The sequence below is a fragment of the Nerophis lumbriciformis genome, linkage group LG25 (assembly GCF_033978685.3).
Source record: "Nerophis lumbriciformis linkage group LG25, RoL_Nlum_v2.1, whole genome shotgun sequence".
NCBI classification, from domain to species: domain Eukaryota; kingdom Metazoa; phylum Chordata; class Actinopteri; order Syngnathiformes; family Syngnathidae; genus Nerophis; species Nerophis lumbriciformis.
In genome coordinates this window covers 35,070,359-35,086,802 of record NC_084572.2, presented here as the reverse complement: position 1 = coordinate 35,086,802, position 16,444 = coordinate 35,070,359, and the positions used below count along the sequence as shown (strand labels likewise).

General features: G+C 48.1%; 1 protein-coding gene across 2 annotated transcripts in view; it reads right to left on the bottom strand.

The window, feature by feature from the left end:
* Positions 1 to 16,444, bottom strand: part of LOC133621867 (uncharacterized) — a 67,333-nt gene that overhangs the window by 9,421 nt on the left and 41,468 nt on the right. For both annotated transcript variants that reach the window (XM_061984279.1, XM_061984280.2), the window contains exon 6: positions 10,434 to 10,623. In XM_061984279.1, coding sequence (XP_061840263.1) covers positions 10,434 to 10,623 — 190 coding nt within the window. The remainder of the gene's footprint in view (positions 1 to 10,433; positions 10,624 to 16,444) is intronic.

Below are 16,444 nucleotides of genomic sequence, written 5' to 3'. Positions count from 1 at the left end.
TGACCTGGCAGTGAGACTCCACATGTAACACACTGTGACCTGGCAGTGAGACTCCACATGTAACACACTGTGACCTGGCAGTGAGACTCCACATGTGACACACTGTGACCTGGCAGTGAGACTCCACATGTAACACACTGTGACCTGGCAGTGAGACTCACCATGTAACACACTGTGACCTGGCAGTGAGACTCCACATGTGACACACTGTGACCTGGCAGTGAGACTCCACATGTAACACACTGTGACCTGGCAGTGAGACTCCACATGTAACACACTGTGACCTGGCAGTGAGACTCCACATGTAACACACTGTGACCTGGCAGTGAGACTCCACATGTAACACACTGTGACCTGGCAGTGAGACTCCACATGTAACACACTGTGACCTGGCAGTGAGACTCCACATGTAACACACTGTGACCTGGCAGTGAGACTCCACATGTAAGACACTGTGACCTGGCAGTGAGACTACATGTAACACTGTGACCTGGCAGTGAGACTCCACATGTAACACACTGTGACCTGGCAGTGAGACTCCACATGTAACACACTGTGACCTGGCAGTGAGACTCCACATGTAACACACTGTGACCTGGCAGTGAGACTCCACATGTAACACATTGTGACCTGGCAGTGAGACTCCACATGTGACACACTGTGACCTGGCAGTGAGACTCCACATGTAACACACTGTGACCTGGCAGTGAGACTACATGTAACACACTGTGACCTGGCAGTGAGACTCCACATGTAACACACTGTGACCTGGCAGTGAGACTCCACATGTAACACACTGTGACCTGGCAGTGAGACTCCACATGTAACACACTGTGACCTGGCAGTGAGACTCCACATGTAACACACTGTGACCTGGCAGTGAGACTCCACATGTGACACACTGTGACCTGGCAGTGAGACTCCACATGTAACACACTGTGACCTGGCAGTGAGACTCCACATGTAACACACTGTGACCTGGCAGTGAGACTCCACATGTAACACACTGTGACCTGGCAGTGAGACTCCACATGTGACACACTGTGACCTGGCAGTGAGACTACATGTAACACTGTGACCTGGCAGTGAGACTCCACATGTAACACACTGTGACCTGGCAGTGAGACTACATGTAACACTGTGACCTGGCAGTGAGACTCCACATGTGACACACTGTGACCTGGCAGTGAGACTCCACATGTGACACACTGTGACCTGGCAGTGAGACTCCACATGTAACACACTGTGACCTGGCAGTGAGACTCCACATGTGACACACTGTGACCTGGCAGTGAGACTCCACATGTAACACACTGTGACCTGGCAGTGAGACTCCACATGTAACACACTGTGACCTGGCAGTGAGACTCCACATGTAACACACTGTGACCTGGCAGTGAGACTCCACATGTAACACACTGTGACCTGGCAGTGAGACTCCACATGTAACACACTGTGACCTGGCAGTGAGACTCCACATGTAACACACTGTGACCTGGCAGTGAGACTCCACATGTAACACACTGTGACCTGGCAGTGAGACTCCACATGTAACACACTGTGACCTGGCAGTGAGACTCCACATGTAACACACTGTGACCTGGCAGTGAGACTCCACATGTGACACTCTGTGACCTGGCAGTGAGACTCCACATGTAACACACTGTGACCTGGCAGTGAGACTCCACATGTAACACACTGTGACCTGGCAGTGAGACTCCACATGTAACACACTGTGACCTAGCAGTGAGACTCCACATGTAACACACTGTGACCTGGCAGTGAGACTACATGTAACACTGTGACCTGGTAGTGAGACTCCACATGTGACACACTGTGACCTGGCAGTGATACTCCACATGTGACACACTGTGACCTGGCAGTGAGACTCCACATGTGACACACTGTGACCTGGCAGTGATACTCCACATGTGACACACTGTGACCTGGCAGTCATACTCCACATGTGACACACTGTGACCTGGCAGTGAGACTCCACATGTAACACACTGTGACCTGGCAGTGAGACTCCACATGTAACACACTGTGACCTGGCAGTGAGACTCCACATGTAACACACTGTGACCTGGCAGTGAGACTCCACATGTAACACACTGTGACCTGGCAGTGAGACTCCACATGTAACACACTGTGACCTGGCAGTGAGACTCCACATGTGACACACTGTGACCTGGCAGTGATACTCCACATGTGACACACTGTGACCTGGCAGTGAGACTCCACATGTAACACACTGTGACCTGGCAGTGAGACTCCACATGTAACACACTGTGACCTGGCAGTGAGACTCCACATGTAACACACTGTGACCTGGCAGTGAGACTCCACATGTAACACACTGTGACCTGGCAGTGAGACTACATGTAACACTGTGACCTGGTAGTGAGACTCCACATGTAACACACTGTGACCTGGCAGTGAGACTCCACATGTAACACACTGTGACCTGGCAGTGAGACTACATGTAACACTGTGACCTGGTAGTGAGACTCCACATGTAACACACTGTGACCTGGCAGTGAGACTCCACATGTAACACACTGTGACCTGGCAGTGAGACTCCACATGTAACACTGTGACCTGGTAGTGAGACTCCACATGTAACACACTGTGACCTGGCAGTGAGACTCCACATGTGACACACTGTGACCTGGCAGTGAGACTCCACATGTAACACACTGTGACCTGGCAGTGAGACTCCACATGTAACACACTGTGACCTGGCAGTGAGACTCCACATGTAACACACTGTGACCTGGCAGTGAGACTCCACATGTGACACACTGTGACCTGGCAGTGAGACAAGGTGGATGTCATTCCCCACATATTAGTGGAAAAACACAAACAAATTCCCCACGTCACTCTCCAATGTCAACAACTCCTCCCTCCCCTGTCCAATGAACTCTACATGACCTCCCGCTTCCTGCCCTGCTTTCCTTACACACACACACACAGACTGACCACACGTTTTAAACACCTTCTCCGATCAATAACATCTTATGTGACCTTTGAACCCGTGACTGTGACAGTCCTCTCGGCCCAACATGGCTTCCAGAATTCATGGAATGGAAGGACAACAAGCGGCCTTGGCTTGTTGCAAATGTGTAGCTTGACACGTAGCTGCAGATAGAATTGTTGCAGGCTCACATGACTTTATTATTGGAGCATTGAGTAGTGCGATAGTGATAGTGGGCTGTAGTGTGGAATGTTAGGAAAGGTTTGATGGCGTGACAACAATAACCTATTGATTATGAACCACCTGGAATAAGCTCATGCTGTCTTTAAGCTGAAGTGGAGTGGTAATTGTTTTGTGTTTTTTTTGTGCCGACACCTAGTGGCCACAATTATCCTTGACGCTGAGCTCAAGACGCAGTAAGGTAATTGATGCGGACACGTTTATTACTGGATACTTTCTAATATGCCTTGGGGACTTTGTATGAGTAAGTGATGTACACCTATAATTAATACTTGTTTATTTTGATATATATATATACTGTGTCTGTTTGTAAGTACTCCGTGATTTTAAGGTTTTATTACTTACGTATAAAATACTACACGGTCTAGCTCCAGCGCTTTTCTAAGTACCCAAAGTCGCTTTACATGTAGAACCCATCAATCATTCACACCTGGTGGTGGTAAGCTACTTTCATAGCCACAGCTGCCCTGGGGTAGACTGACAGAAGCGTGGCTGCAATTTGCGCCAACGGCCCCTCCGACCACCACCTATCATTCATCATTAAATTCACCGGTGTGAGTGGCACCGGGGGCAAAGGGTGAAGTGTCCTGCCCAAGGACACAACGGCAGCGATTTTGGATGGTAAGAGGCGGGGAGCGAACCTGCAACCCTCAGGTTTCTGGCACGGTTGCTCTACCCACTACGCCATGCCGCCCCCAATCTTGCCCATTGTATTGTACCTAGGGATGATCCGATATTTGGATCGGATCGGCTGCCGATATTTGCCAAAAATTGCGTATCGGCAAGGCATGGGAAAATGCCGATCCAGATCCAGTTTAAAAAAAACTCCGGTCCGTGTTTTCCAACGCACCGATTTAAATAATACATTCCACTTTTCTGCTGCTCGCTAATTTCCGTTCCGCATTTTCCAGCACACCTTCAACACATCCACAGGTCTGTGGATTCTCACGCAGTTGCTTTTAGCTGCTGGCAGTACACGACAGGCTCTTCTCACTCTTTCCTGTGTCTCCCTCTCACAGACAGCAAGTGCACCTTTTTACACGCGTCACATACTGTCACGACATACGTCACATACGTATACGTCCTCCCCGAGCAGAGAGGTAGCAGCATGGCTAACGTTAGCTGTGATGCTAGCGCAGCCGTGCGAGCAACGCTCCCTCTAAGGTGCTCGCCTGTGCAATTGCGCACTGTTTAAGCGTCCTCTGCGCATAGCAAATCTATGCCACGCACAAAATCAAATAAAAAAATAAGCGCATAACAATTTTCGACACACGGACACGACAGAGAAAACAGTTTTCGTCATCATTGTTCAAATATTGTGAGGTCTGTCGAGACGCTTATCTCCATTCGGTGCCACACGCCCACACCATCAAAATGCCGACGCAAAAATTTCCACATCAACACCGTATGAAAAAATTTGTGATTTTTTTTAGTTGTGATTTCCTTCTCTGCATGAAAGTTTAAAAGTAGCATATATTAATGCAGTATGAAGAAGAATGTTTTAATGTAGACATGCAAGCCATCCATCCATCCATCCATCTTCTTCCGCCTATCCGAGGTCGGGTCGCGGGGGCAGCAGCCTAAGCAGGGAAGCCCAGACTTCCCTCTCCCCAGCCACTTCGTCCAGCTCCTCCCGGTGGATCCCGAGGCGTTCCCAGGCCAGCCGGGAGACATAGTCTTCCCAACGTGTCCTGGGTCTTCCCCGTGGCCTCCTACCGGTCGGACGTACCCGAAACACCTCCCGAGGGAGGCGTTCGGGTGGCATCCTGACCAGATGCCCGAACCACCTCATCTGGCTCCTCTCGATATGGAGGAGCAGCGGCTTTACTTTGAGCTCCCCCCGGATGGCAGAGCTTCTCACCCTATCTCTAAGGGAGAGCCCCGCCACCCGGCGGAGGAAACTCATTTCGGCCGCTTGTACCCGTGATCTTGTCCTTTCGGTCATGACCCAAAGCTCATGACCATAGGTGAGGATGGGAACGTAGATCGACCGGTAAATCGAGAGCTTTGCCTTCTGGCTCAGCTCCTTCTTTACCACAACGGATCGATACAGCGTCCGCATTACTGAAGATGCCGCACCGATCCGCCTGTCGATCTCACGATCCACTCTTCCCTCACTCGTGAACAAGACTCCGAGGTACTTGAACTCCTCCACTTGGGGCAAGATCTCCTCCCCAACCCGGAGATGGCACTCCACCCTTTTCCGGGCGAGAACCATGGACTCGGATTTGGAGGTGCTGATTCTCATCCCAGTCGCTTCACACTCGGCTGCGAACCGATCCAGTGAGAGCTGAAGATCTTGGCCAGATGAAGCCATCAGGACCACATCATCTGCAAAAAGCAGAGACCTAATCCTGCAGCCACCAAACCAGATACCCTCAACGCCCTGACTGCGCCTAGAAATTCTGTCCATAAAGGTTATGAACAGAATCGGTGACAAAGGGCAGCCCTGGCGGAGTCCAACCCTCACTGGAAACGTGTCCGACTTACTGCCGGCAATGCGGACCAAGCTCTGACACCGATTATACAGGGAGCGAACCGCCACAATAAGACAGTCCGTTACCCCATACTCTCTGAGCACTCCCCACAGGACTTCCCGGGGTACACGGTCGAATGCCTTCTCCAAGTCCACAAAGCACATGTAGACTGGTTGGGCAAACTCCCATGCACCCTCAAGGACCCTGCCGAGAGTATAGAGCTGGTCCACAGTTCCACGACCAGGACGAAAACCACACTGTTCCTCCTGAATCCGAGGTTCGACTATCCGGCGTAGCCTCCTCTCCAGTACACCTGAATAGACCTTACCGGGAAGGCTGAGGAGTGTGATCCCACGATAGTTGGAACACACCCTCCGGTTCCCCTTCTTAAAGAGAGGAACCACCACCCCGGTCTGCCAATCCAGAGGTACCGCCCCCGATGTCCACGCGATGTTGCAGAGTCTTGTCAACCAAGACAGCCCCACAACATCCAGAGCCTTAAGGAACTCCGGGCGGATCTCATCCACCCCCGGGGCCTTGCCACCGAGGAGCTTTTTAACTACCTCGGCAACCTCAGCCCCAGAAATAGGAGAGCCCACCACAGATTCCCCAGGCCCTGCTTCCTCATAGGAAGACGTGCTGGTAGGATTGAGGAGGTCTTCGAAGTATTCTCTCCACCGATCCACAACATCCGCAGTCGAGGTCAACAGAGCACCATCCCCACCATACACGGTGTTGACACTGCACTGCTTCCCCTTCCTGAGGCGGCGGATGGTGGTCCAGAATTGCTTCGAAGCCGTCCGGAAGTCTTTTTCCATGGCCTCACCGAACTCCTCCCATGTCCGAGTTTTTGCCTCCGCGACCGCTGAAGCCGCACACCGCTTGGCCTGTCGGTACCTGTCTGCTGCGTCAGGAGTCCCATGAGCCAAAAGAACCCGATAGGACTCCTTCTTCAGCTTGACGGCATCCCTCACCGCCGGTGTCCACCAACGGGTTCTAGGATTACCGCCACGACAGGCACCAACTACCCTGCGGCCACAGCTCCAATCGGCCGCCCCGACAACAGAGGTACGGAACATCGTCCACTCGGACTCAATGTCCAGCGCCTCCCTCGTGACATGTTCAAAGTTCTTCCGGAGGTGGGAATTGAAACTCTCTCTGACAGGAGACTCTGCTAGACGTTCCCAGCAAACCCTCACAATGCGTTTGGGCCTGCCAGGTCTGTCCGGCATCCTCCCCCACCATCGCAGCCAACTCACCACCAGGTGGTGATCGGTAGAAAGCTCCGCCCCTCTCTTCACCCGAGTGTCCAAAACATGAGGCCGCAAATCCGATGACACAACTACAAAGTCGATCATGGAACTGCGGCCTAGGGTGTCCTGGTGCCAAGTGCACATATGGACACCCTTATGTTTGAACATGGTGTTTGTTATTGACAATCCGTGACGAGCACAAAAGTCCAATAACAAAACACCACTCGGGTTCAGATCCGGGCGGCCATTCTTCCCAATCACGCCTCTCCAGGTTTCACTGTCGTTGCCAACATGAGCGTTGAAGTCCCCCAGTAGAACGAGGGAATCACCCGGGGGAGCACTCTCCAGTACTCCCTCGAGTGAATCCAAAAAGGGTGGGTAATCTGAACTGCCGTTGGGCGCGTAAGCGCAAACAACAGTCAGGACCCGTCCCCCCACCCGAAGGCGGAGGGAGGCTACCCTCTCGTCCACCGGGTTGAACTCCAACGTGCAGGCTTTGAGCCGAGGGGAAACAAGAATTGCCACCCCAGCCCGTCGCCTCTCATTGCTGGCAACGCCAGAGTGGAAGAGAGTCCAGCCCCTGTCAAGAGAACTGGTTCCAGAGCCCTTGCTGTGCGTCGAAGTGAGTCCGACTATATCTAGCCGGAACTTCTCCACCTCACGCACTAGCTCAGGCTCCTTCCCCCCCAGCGAGGTGACGTTCCACGTCCCAAGAGCTAGCTTCTGTAGCCGAGGATCGGACCGCCAAGTGCCCTGCCTTCGGCTTCCGCCCAGCTCACATCGCACCCGACCTCTATGACCCCTGCTATGGGTGGTGAGCCCATTGGAGGGGGGACCCACGTTGCCTCTTCGGGCTGTGCCCGGCCGGGCCCCATGGGGACAGGCCCGGCCACCAGGCGCTCGCCATCGTGCCACACCTCCGGGCCTGGCTCCAGAGGAGGGCCCCGGTGACCCGCGTCCGGGCGAGGGAAATCTGGGTTCCTTGTTCGTGTTCTTCATAGAGGTCTTCGAGCTGCTCTTTGTCTGATCCCTCACCTAGGACCAGTTTGCCTTGGGAGACCCTACCAGGGGGCATAGAAGCCCCCGGACAACATAGCTCCTAGGATCATTGGGACACGCAAACTCCTCTACCACGTTAAGGTGGCAGCTCAGAGAGGAGGACATGCAAGCCTTGAAAGAAAATTTTGAAAATCAAGACTACATTTCCTGCAAATGGGTGCATTTCTACCCTATATTTTAACTTTAGATTTATTCTCATATCAAACTCTTTTGGCTGTCTTTTTGACACTTTCATCCGGCGCCCCCCTCCACACCCTGGATTATAAATAATGTAAATAATTCAATGTGATTATCTTGTGTGATGACTGTATTATGATAAATAATGATAAATGGCTTGTACTTGTATAGCGCTTTTCTACCTTCAAGGTACTCAAAGCGCTTTGACACTACTTCCACATTTACCCATTCACACACACATTCACACACTGATGGAGGGAGCTGCCATGCAAGGCGCTAACCAGCACCCATCAGGAGCAAGGGTGAAGTGTCTTGCTCAGGACACAACGGACATGACAAGGTTGGTACTAGGTGGGGATTGAACAAGGGACCCTCGGGTCGCGCACGGCCATTCTTCCACTGCGCCACGCCGTCCCCTGATGATGATAGTATATATCTGATATCATGAATCAATTTAAGTGGACCCCGACTTAAACAAGTTGAAAAACTTATTGGGGTGTTACCATTTAGTGGTCAATTGTACGGAATATGTACTTCACTGTGCAACCTACTAATAAAAGTCTCAATCAATCAATCAAAACACATAGAATCATCATACTGCTGTGATTATATGCATCAAGTGTTCATTCAAGGCTAAGGCAAAATATCGAGATATATATCGTGTATCGCAATATGGCCTTAAAATATCGCAGTATTAAAAAAAGGCCATATCGCCCAGCCCTAGTTCAATGATGCCATTTCTGTTTGTCATGTATAATTTTGTCTATTTTGTGTTTATCCTTGAATAAACAGGTCAGTTTCTTGTTACCAACCATTTTGTATTATTCAAACTCCCCTAATTCAGCTGGCTAGTTGTTATCAAGAGTACTAAAACCCTTTTCAAAATGATTCTGACAACTAAGTAGGCTAAATAACTTTAAACTTTAATACATGCTCGGATAGGCCAGTATCGGTATCGGTCAGTATCGGTATCGGATCGGAAATGCAAAAACAATATCGGTATCGGATCGGAAGTGCAAAAACCTGGATCGGGACATCCCTAATTGTACCATATGTCCCGGCAAGAAACCTGCGTTCAAAGAACTCCGGCTTATTAGTGATTCCCAGAGCCCAAAAAAAGTCTGCGGGCTACAGAGCGTTTTCTATTCGGGCTCCAGTACTCTGGAATGCCCTACCGGTAACAGTTAGAGATGCTACCTCAGTAGAAGCATTTAAGTCCCATCTTAAAACTCATTTGTATACTCTAGCCTTTAAATAGACCCCCCTTTTTAGACCAGTTGATCTGCTGTTTCTTTTCTTTTCTCCTCTGCCTCCTCGCCGGGTTACTCCGGTTCCGGTGACCATGGATGAAGTGCTGGCTGTCCAGAGTTGGGACCCGGGGTGGATCGCTCGCCTGTGCATCAGTTGGGGCCATCTCTGCGCTGCTGACCCGTCTCCGCTCGGGATGGTCTCCTGCTTGCCCCACTATGGACTGGACTCTCACTATGTTAGATCCACTAAGGACTGTTCTTTCACAATATTATGTCACTCGACATCCATTCGGTCTCCCCTAGAGAGGGGGGGGGGTTACCCACATATGCGGTCCTCTCCAAGGTTTCTCATAGTCATTCACATCGACGTCCCTTATGTGGGCTCTGTACCGAGGATGTCGTTGTGGCTTGTGCAGCCCTTTGAGACTTTTGTGATTCAGGGCTATATAAATAAACATTGGATTGATTGATTGATTGATTGTGCGCTGCCGAACACGCTCCTCAGCTCGTAAAACCAGCAATGTCATGACGACGCGCCGTCATGCCTGTAAAAATAATAATCTGGCGAACAGGTACTTTTCAAACAGACTATAGTACTGTTTTTGATTCATTAGTACCGCGATACTATACTAGTACCGGTATACCGTACAACCCTACGGCAAGGACGTTTTTTTTCTAATATCCACAATTTGTGTTATATTGTGTTATGTGTGACCATGTCTGTTGGCATTTTGTGTTTTTGTCACCATGACTAGGGAAGGTTGTTTGTATTGGGTCATATAAGTGGATGCTGCGCACGGGTCCATTCAGAGCATCATTAAAAGGCCTGAATTACCCGCATTGTGCACTTGATGGCGACAAGATGAATGCAATCTCCCTGCGAGCAAGAATCCTCGTTTACATCCTGAGGTTTCGCGGGACACCCCTGATCTAAACCCCTCGCGTACTACGGAGAGTTTGATAATGACATCCTGATGAAAAAAGAAGAACCCACAATTACCTGGACGCCAGTTTGTTCTTCTCCTTGCGGGAACGCGCCCGGGCCACGGCGGGCAGGTCGTTGACGGGGCCCATGCGGTCGATGGCGGCGTTCAGCTTCTGTAGCTGCTCCCCAATGTTGTGGAGCTTCTGCGGGTTTGGCGTCAGGTCGCTGGCGTCCGTCTTGCGGGCTTTGCGGCGGCCTTTCTTGCCTGGACGCAGCGAGAGAAGCGGGAAAAGAAGCGCTTACAACAGGCTCCTTGAGGGAAAACGTGGCATTATTGAGCAAATGTAAAGACTGCGGTTGACGTTGCACTTATAAAACACAGGAGAAGGAGAGTAGACACTAGGGCTGGGCACTATAACGAATATACTCAATATATGGCGGGTTTGTCTCTGTGCGATATAGAAACCCCGTTTCCATATGAGTTGGGAAATTCTGTTAGATGTAAATATAAACGGAATACCGTATTTTCCGCACTATTAGCCGCACCTAAAAACCACAAATTTACTCAAAAGCTGACAGTGCGGCTTATAACCCGGTGCGCTTTATATATGGATTAATATTAAGATTCATTTTCATAAAGTTTCGGTCTCGCAACTACGGTAAACAGCCGCCATCTTTTTTCCCCGTAGAAGAGGAAGTGCTTCTTCTTCTACGCAAGCAACCGCCAAGGTAAGCACCCGCCCCCATAGAACAGGAAGCGCTTCTTCTTCTACTGTAAGCAACCACCCGCCCGCGTAGAAGAAGAAGAAGAAGCGCGCGGATATTACGTTTCATTTCCTTTGTGTGTTTACATCTGTAAAGACCACAAAATGGCTCCTACGAAGCGACAGGTTTCCGGTTCATGAAAAGACGCAATCTCTCCATCCGCACACGGACTACTATTTCACAGCAACTGCCTAAAGACTTTCAAGAAAAGCTGGCTACTTTCCGTGCATATTGTAAAAACAAGATAGCTGAAAAAAAGATCCGGCCAGAGAACATTATCAACATGGACGAGGTTCCACTGACTTTTGATATTCCTGTGAACCGCACTGTGGATACAACGGGAGCACGTACGGTGAATATTCGCACCACAGGGAATGAGAAGTCATCCTTCACTGTGGTTCTAGCTTGCCATGCTAATGGCCAGAAACTTCCACCCATGGTGATATTCAAAAGGAAGACCTTGCCAAAAGAGACCTTTCCAGCCGGCGTCATCATAAAAGCTAACTCGAAGGGATGGATGGATGAAGAAAAGATGAGCGAGTGGTTAAGGTAAGTTTACGCGAAGAGGCCGGGTGGCTTTTTTCACGCAGCTCCGTCCATGTTGATATACGACTCCATGCGCGCCCACATCACGCTGGTTTTTAATATATTATTAAAGTTTGACTGACCTATCTGACTGTTTTTTTGACATTCCTTTAGCGCAGTTAGATGCGGCTTATAACACGGGGCGGCTTATAGGTGGACAAAGTTTTGAAATATGCCGTTCATTGAAGGCGCGGCTTATAACCCAGGGCGGCTTATGGTGCGGAAAATACGGTACAATGATTTGCAAATAATTTTCAACCCGTATTCAGTTGAATATGCTACAAAGACAACATATTTGATGTTCAAACTGATAAACTTTTTTTTTTTTTGCAAATAATCATTAACTTTAGAATTTGATGCCAGCAACACGTGACAAAGAAGTTGGGAAAGGTGGCAATAAATACTGAGAAAGTTGAGGAATGCTCATCAAACACTTATTTGGAACATCCCACAGGTGAACAGGCAAATTGGGAACAGGTGGGTGCCATGATTGGGTATAAAAGTAGATTCCATGAAATGCTCAGTCATTCACAAACAAGGATGGGGCGAGGGTCACCACTTTGTCAACAAATGCGTGAGCAAATTGTTGAACAGTTTAAGAAAAACCTTTCTCAACCAGCTATTGCAAGGAATTTAGGGATTTCACCATCTACGGTCCGTAATATCATCAAAGGGTTCAGAGAATCTGGAGAAATCACTGCACGTAAGCAGCTAAGCCCGTGACTTTTGATCCTTCAGGCTGTACTGCATCAACAAGCGACATCAGTGTGTAAAGGATATCACCACATGGGCTCAGGAACACTTCAGAAACCCACTGTCAGTAACTACAGTTGGTTGCTACATCTGTAAGTGCAAGTAAAAACTCTCCTATGCAAGGCGGAAACAGTTTATCAACAACACCCAGAAACGCCGTCGGCTTCGCTGGGCCTGAGCTCATCTAAGATGGACTGATACAAAGTGAAAAAGTGTTCTGTGGTCTGACGAGTCCACGTTTCAAATTGTTTTTGGAAACTGTGGACGTCGTGTCCTCCGGACCAAAGAGGAAAAGAAGCATCCGGATTGTTATAAGCGCAAAGTGTAAAAGCCAGCATGTGTGATGGTATGGGGGTGTATTAGTGCCCAAGACATGGGTAACTTACACATCTGTGAAGGCGCCATTAATGCTGAAAGGTACATACAGGTTTTGGAGCAACATATGTTGCCATCCAAGCAACGTTACCATGGACGCCCCTGCTTATTTCAGCAAGACAATGCCGAGCCACGTGTTACATCAACGTGGCTTCATAGTAAAAGAGTGCGGGTACTAGACTGGCCTGCCTGTAGTCCAGACCTGTCTCCCATGGAAAATGTGTGGCGCATTATGAAGCCTAAAATACCACAACGGAGACCCCCGGACTGTTCAACAACTTAAGCTGTACATCAAGCAAGAATGGGAAAGAATTCCACCTGAGACCCTTAAAAAATGTGTCTCCTCAGTTCCAAAACGTTTACTGAGTGGAAAGGCCATGTAACACAGTGGTGAACATGCCTTTTCCCAACTACTTTGGCACGTGTTGCAGCCATGAAATTCTAAGTTAGTTATTATTTGCAAAAAAAAAATAAAGTTTATGAGTTTGAACATCAAATATGTTGTCTTTGTAGTGCATTCAATTGAATATGGGTTGAAAAGGATTTGCAAAACATTGTATTCCGTTTATATTTACATCTAACACAATTTCCCAACTCATATGGAAACGAGGTTTGTAGAAAATGTCTATATTGTGATATTGGAGTGTACGTTCTCACGCGGTTGCTTTTAGTTGCGGGCATTACACTACAGGCTCTGCTCACTATTTCTTGTCTCTCCTTCTCACAAAGACGTAAAACAAGCGCACCTTCTTACATACGTCACATACGTATACGCCCTCGCGGAGCAGAGAGGTAGCGGCATGGGTAACGTTAGCTGTGGTGCGAGTGGTAATACAAGACAAAGAAGGCGCAAATCTTCACCAGCCTTGGCGTCACTATAGACAGCCATTTTAAACTTGACAAACAAGTCAATGGCGTTTTAAAATCGTGTTTTTATCATCTTCGTCTTTTAGCAAAGGTAAAACCGTTTTTATCTTTTAACCTTTTTGAACAAGTCGTGCATGCTTTTATTTCAAGTCGCCTGGACAACTGCAATGCACTTTATGCTGGCATTAGCCAAAAAGCTCTCTCCCGGTTGCAGTTAGTCCAGAATGCGGCAGCACGACTTTTAACAGGCCAGGAGACGCGAGCATATAACCCCAATTCTTGAGACTTTGCACTGGCTCCCTGTTCATTTTAGAATTGATGTTAAAAACCTTGCTGTTTGTTTTTAAAGCTTTACATGGACTGGCACCTCATTATATCTCGGACCTCATCCAAACTTACAATCCTGCGCGCGCTCTGAGGTCCGAGAGACAGTTCCAGCTCGTGGTGCCCAAGACCAGACTTAAAACCAGGGGAGACAGGGCCTTCTCTGTGGTCGGCCCTAAGCTCTGGAACACTCTGCCCCTCCATGTTCGAACTGCTCCCACAGTGGAGTGTTTTAAGTCTCGTCTTAAGACCCACTTTTATTCTCTGGCTTTTAACACTACGTGAGTTGTGTGGTCCTCTGTGTTTTTTAAAATTGTGATTTCTATTTACTGTTTTAATTGGTTTTACCCTTTAAAATCGTTTTTAATCATATTTATTTTATATTGTTTTTAATTGTGTTTAATATTGTTGTGCAGCACTTTGGAAACATTTTGTTGTTTAAATGTGCTATATAAATAAAGTGGATTGGATTGAATCTGGTAACAAATGAAGGAAGAATTAATTCCCAAGAAAAATAGCAGGGGGTCCATCGTCTGGCGGTGGTTTGGCTTCAAGAGGGAAGATGTTGAACAGACAACCGTAATATGTCAAGTATGCGGCAAAAAGTAGCACCACTGCTAATTTGTAGCATCATTTGAAAAGTCACCCGCTAGAGATTGAAGAGTGCTTGGAACTCCGCATGTCAACATCTCGGCCGGTGCAACACCCAACAAAATGCCCTAGCAACCAGCACTGACCCAATTGAGCCTGACGTCTTCCATTTCCACATCAACAAAAAATAGTCAACAACAGAAGGAGATGACGTCCGCAGGAACCTACCACGTAGCGAAGGACATACACTATTTGATTTGCGAGAGAAAGAAGGTGCGAATCTGGTAACAAATGAAGGAAGAATTAATTCCCAAGAAAAACAGCAGGGGGTCCATCGTCTGGCGGTGGTTTGGCTTCAAGCGGCAAGATGTCGAACAAGTATGCGGCAAAAGTGTTGCTACAAAAAAGTAGCAGCACTGCTAATTTGTAGCATTACTTGAAAAGTCACCCGCTAGAGCAGTGGTTCTTAACCTTGTTGGAGGTACCGAACCCCACCAGTTTCAAATGCGCATTCACCGAACCCTTCTTTAGTGGAAAAATAAAATGTTATTTTTTTTCAAATTCAAGACAAAGTTATATGTTTTTGGTAACACTTTAGTATGGGGAACATATTCTAAGTAACAAACACTGACCGTATTTTTCGGAGTATAAGTCGCACCGGCCGAAAATGCATATTAAAGGAGGAAAAAAACGCACTGGAGTATAAGTCGCATTTTTTGGGGAAATGTATTTGATAAAAGCCAACACCAAGAATAGACATTTGAAAGGCAATTTCAAATAAATAAAGAATAGTGAACAACAGGCTGAATAAGTGTACGTTATATGAGGCATAAATAACCAACTGAGAACGTGCCTGGTATGTTAACGTAACATATTATGGTAAGAGTCATTCAAATATAACTATAACATATAGAACATGCTATACGTTTACCAAACAATCTGTCACTCCTAATCGCTAAATCCCATGAAATCTTATACATCTAGTCCAGGGGTCGGCAACCTTTACCAGTCAAAGAGCCATTTTGACCAGTTTCACAAATTATAGAAAACAATGGGAGCCGCAAAATTTTTTTGAAATTTTAAATGAAATAACAGTGCATACAAAGTTTTTTTTTTGCTTTGTGCTATGTATAACCAGGGGTCTCAGACAAGCTGCCCACACCTTTATATGGACTTTGCAAGCTGGTGCGGCGCGTGGGTTTTAAATGAATGGTGCTTGTCAGCGTCATGCGTGCCGTGATGGTACAGCATATAGCACCCACTACAACCAGCGTGCCTGATCAGCCACATGTTGTATGGGGCTTCCGCTTGCTCACGTAGGTAACAGCAAGGCATACTTGTTCAACAACCACACAGGTCACACTGACGGTGGCGGTATAAAAAAACACACTTACTAATAATGCGCCACACTGTGAACCCACACCAAACAAGAATGACAAACAAATTGCGGGAGAACATCTGCACCGTAACACAACATAAACACAACAGGACAAATACCCAGAATCCCATGCAGCCCTAACTCTTCCGGGATACATTATACACCCCCCCCCCGCTACCAAACCCCGCCCACCTCAACCGACGCACAGAGAGAGAGAGAGAGAAGGGGGGGGGGGGGGGAGTCAGGGCTGCATGGGATTCTGGGTGTTAGTTCTGTTGTGTTTATGTTGTGTTAAGGTGCAGATGTTCTCCCGAAATGTGTTTGTCATTCTTGTTTGGTTTTGGTTCAAAGTGTGGCGCATTATTAGTAAGAGTGTTAAAGTTGTTTTATATGACCACTGTCAGTGTAACCTGTGTGGCTGTTGACCAAGTATGCCTTGCTGTCAAGT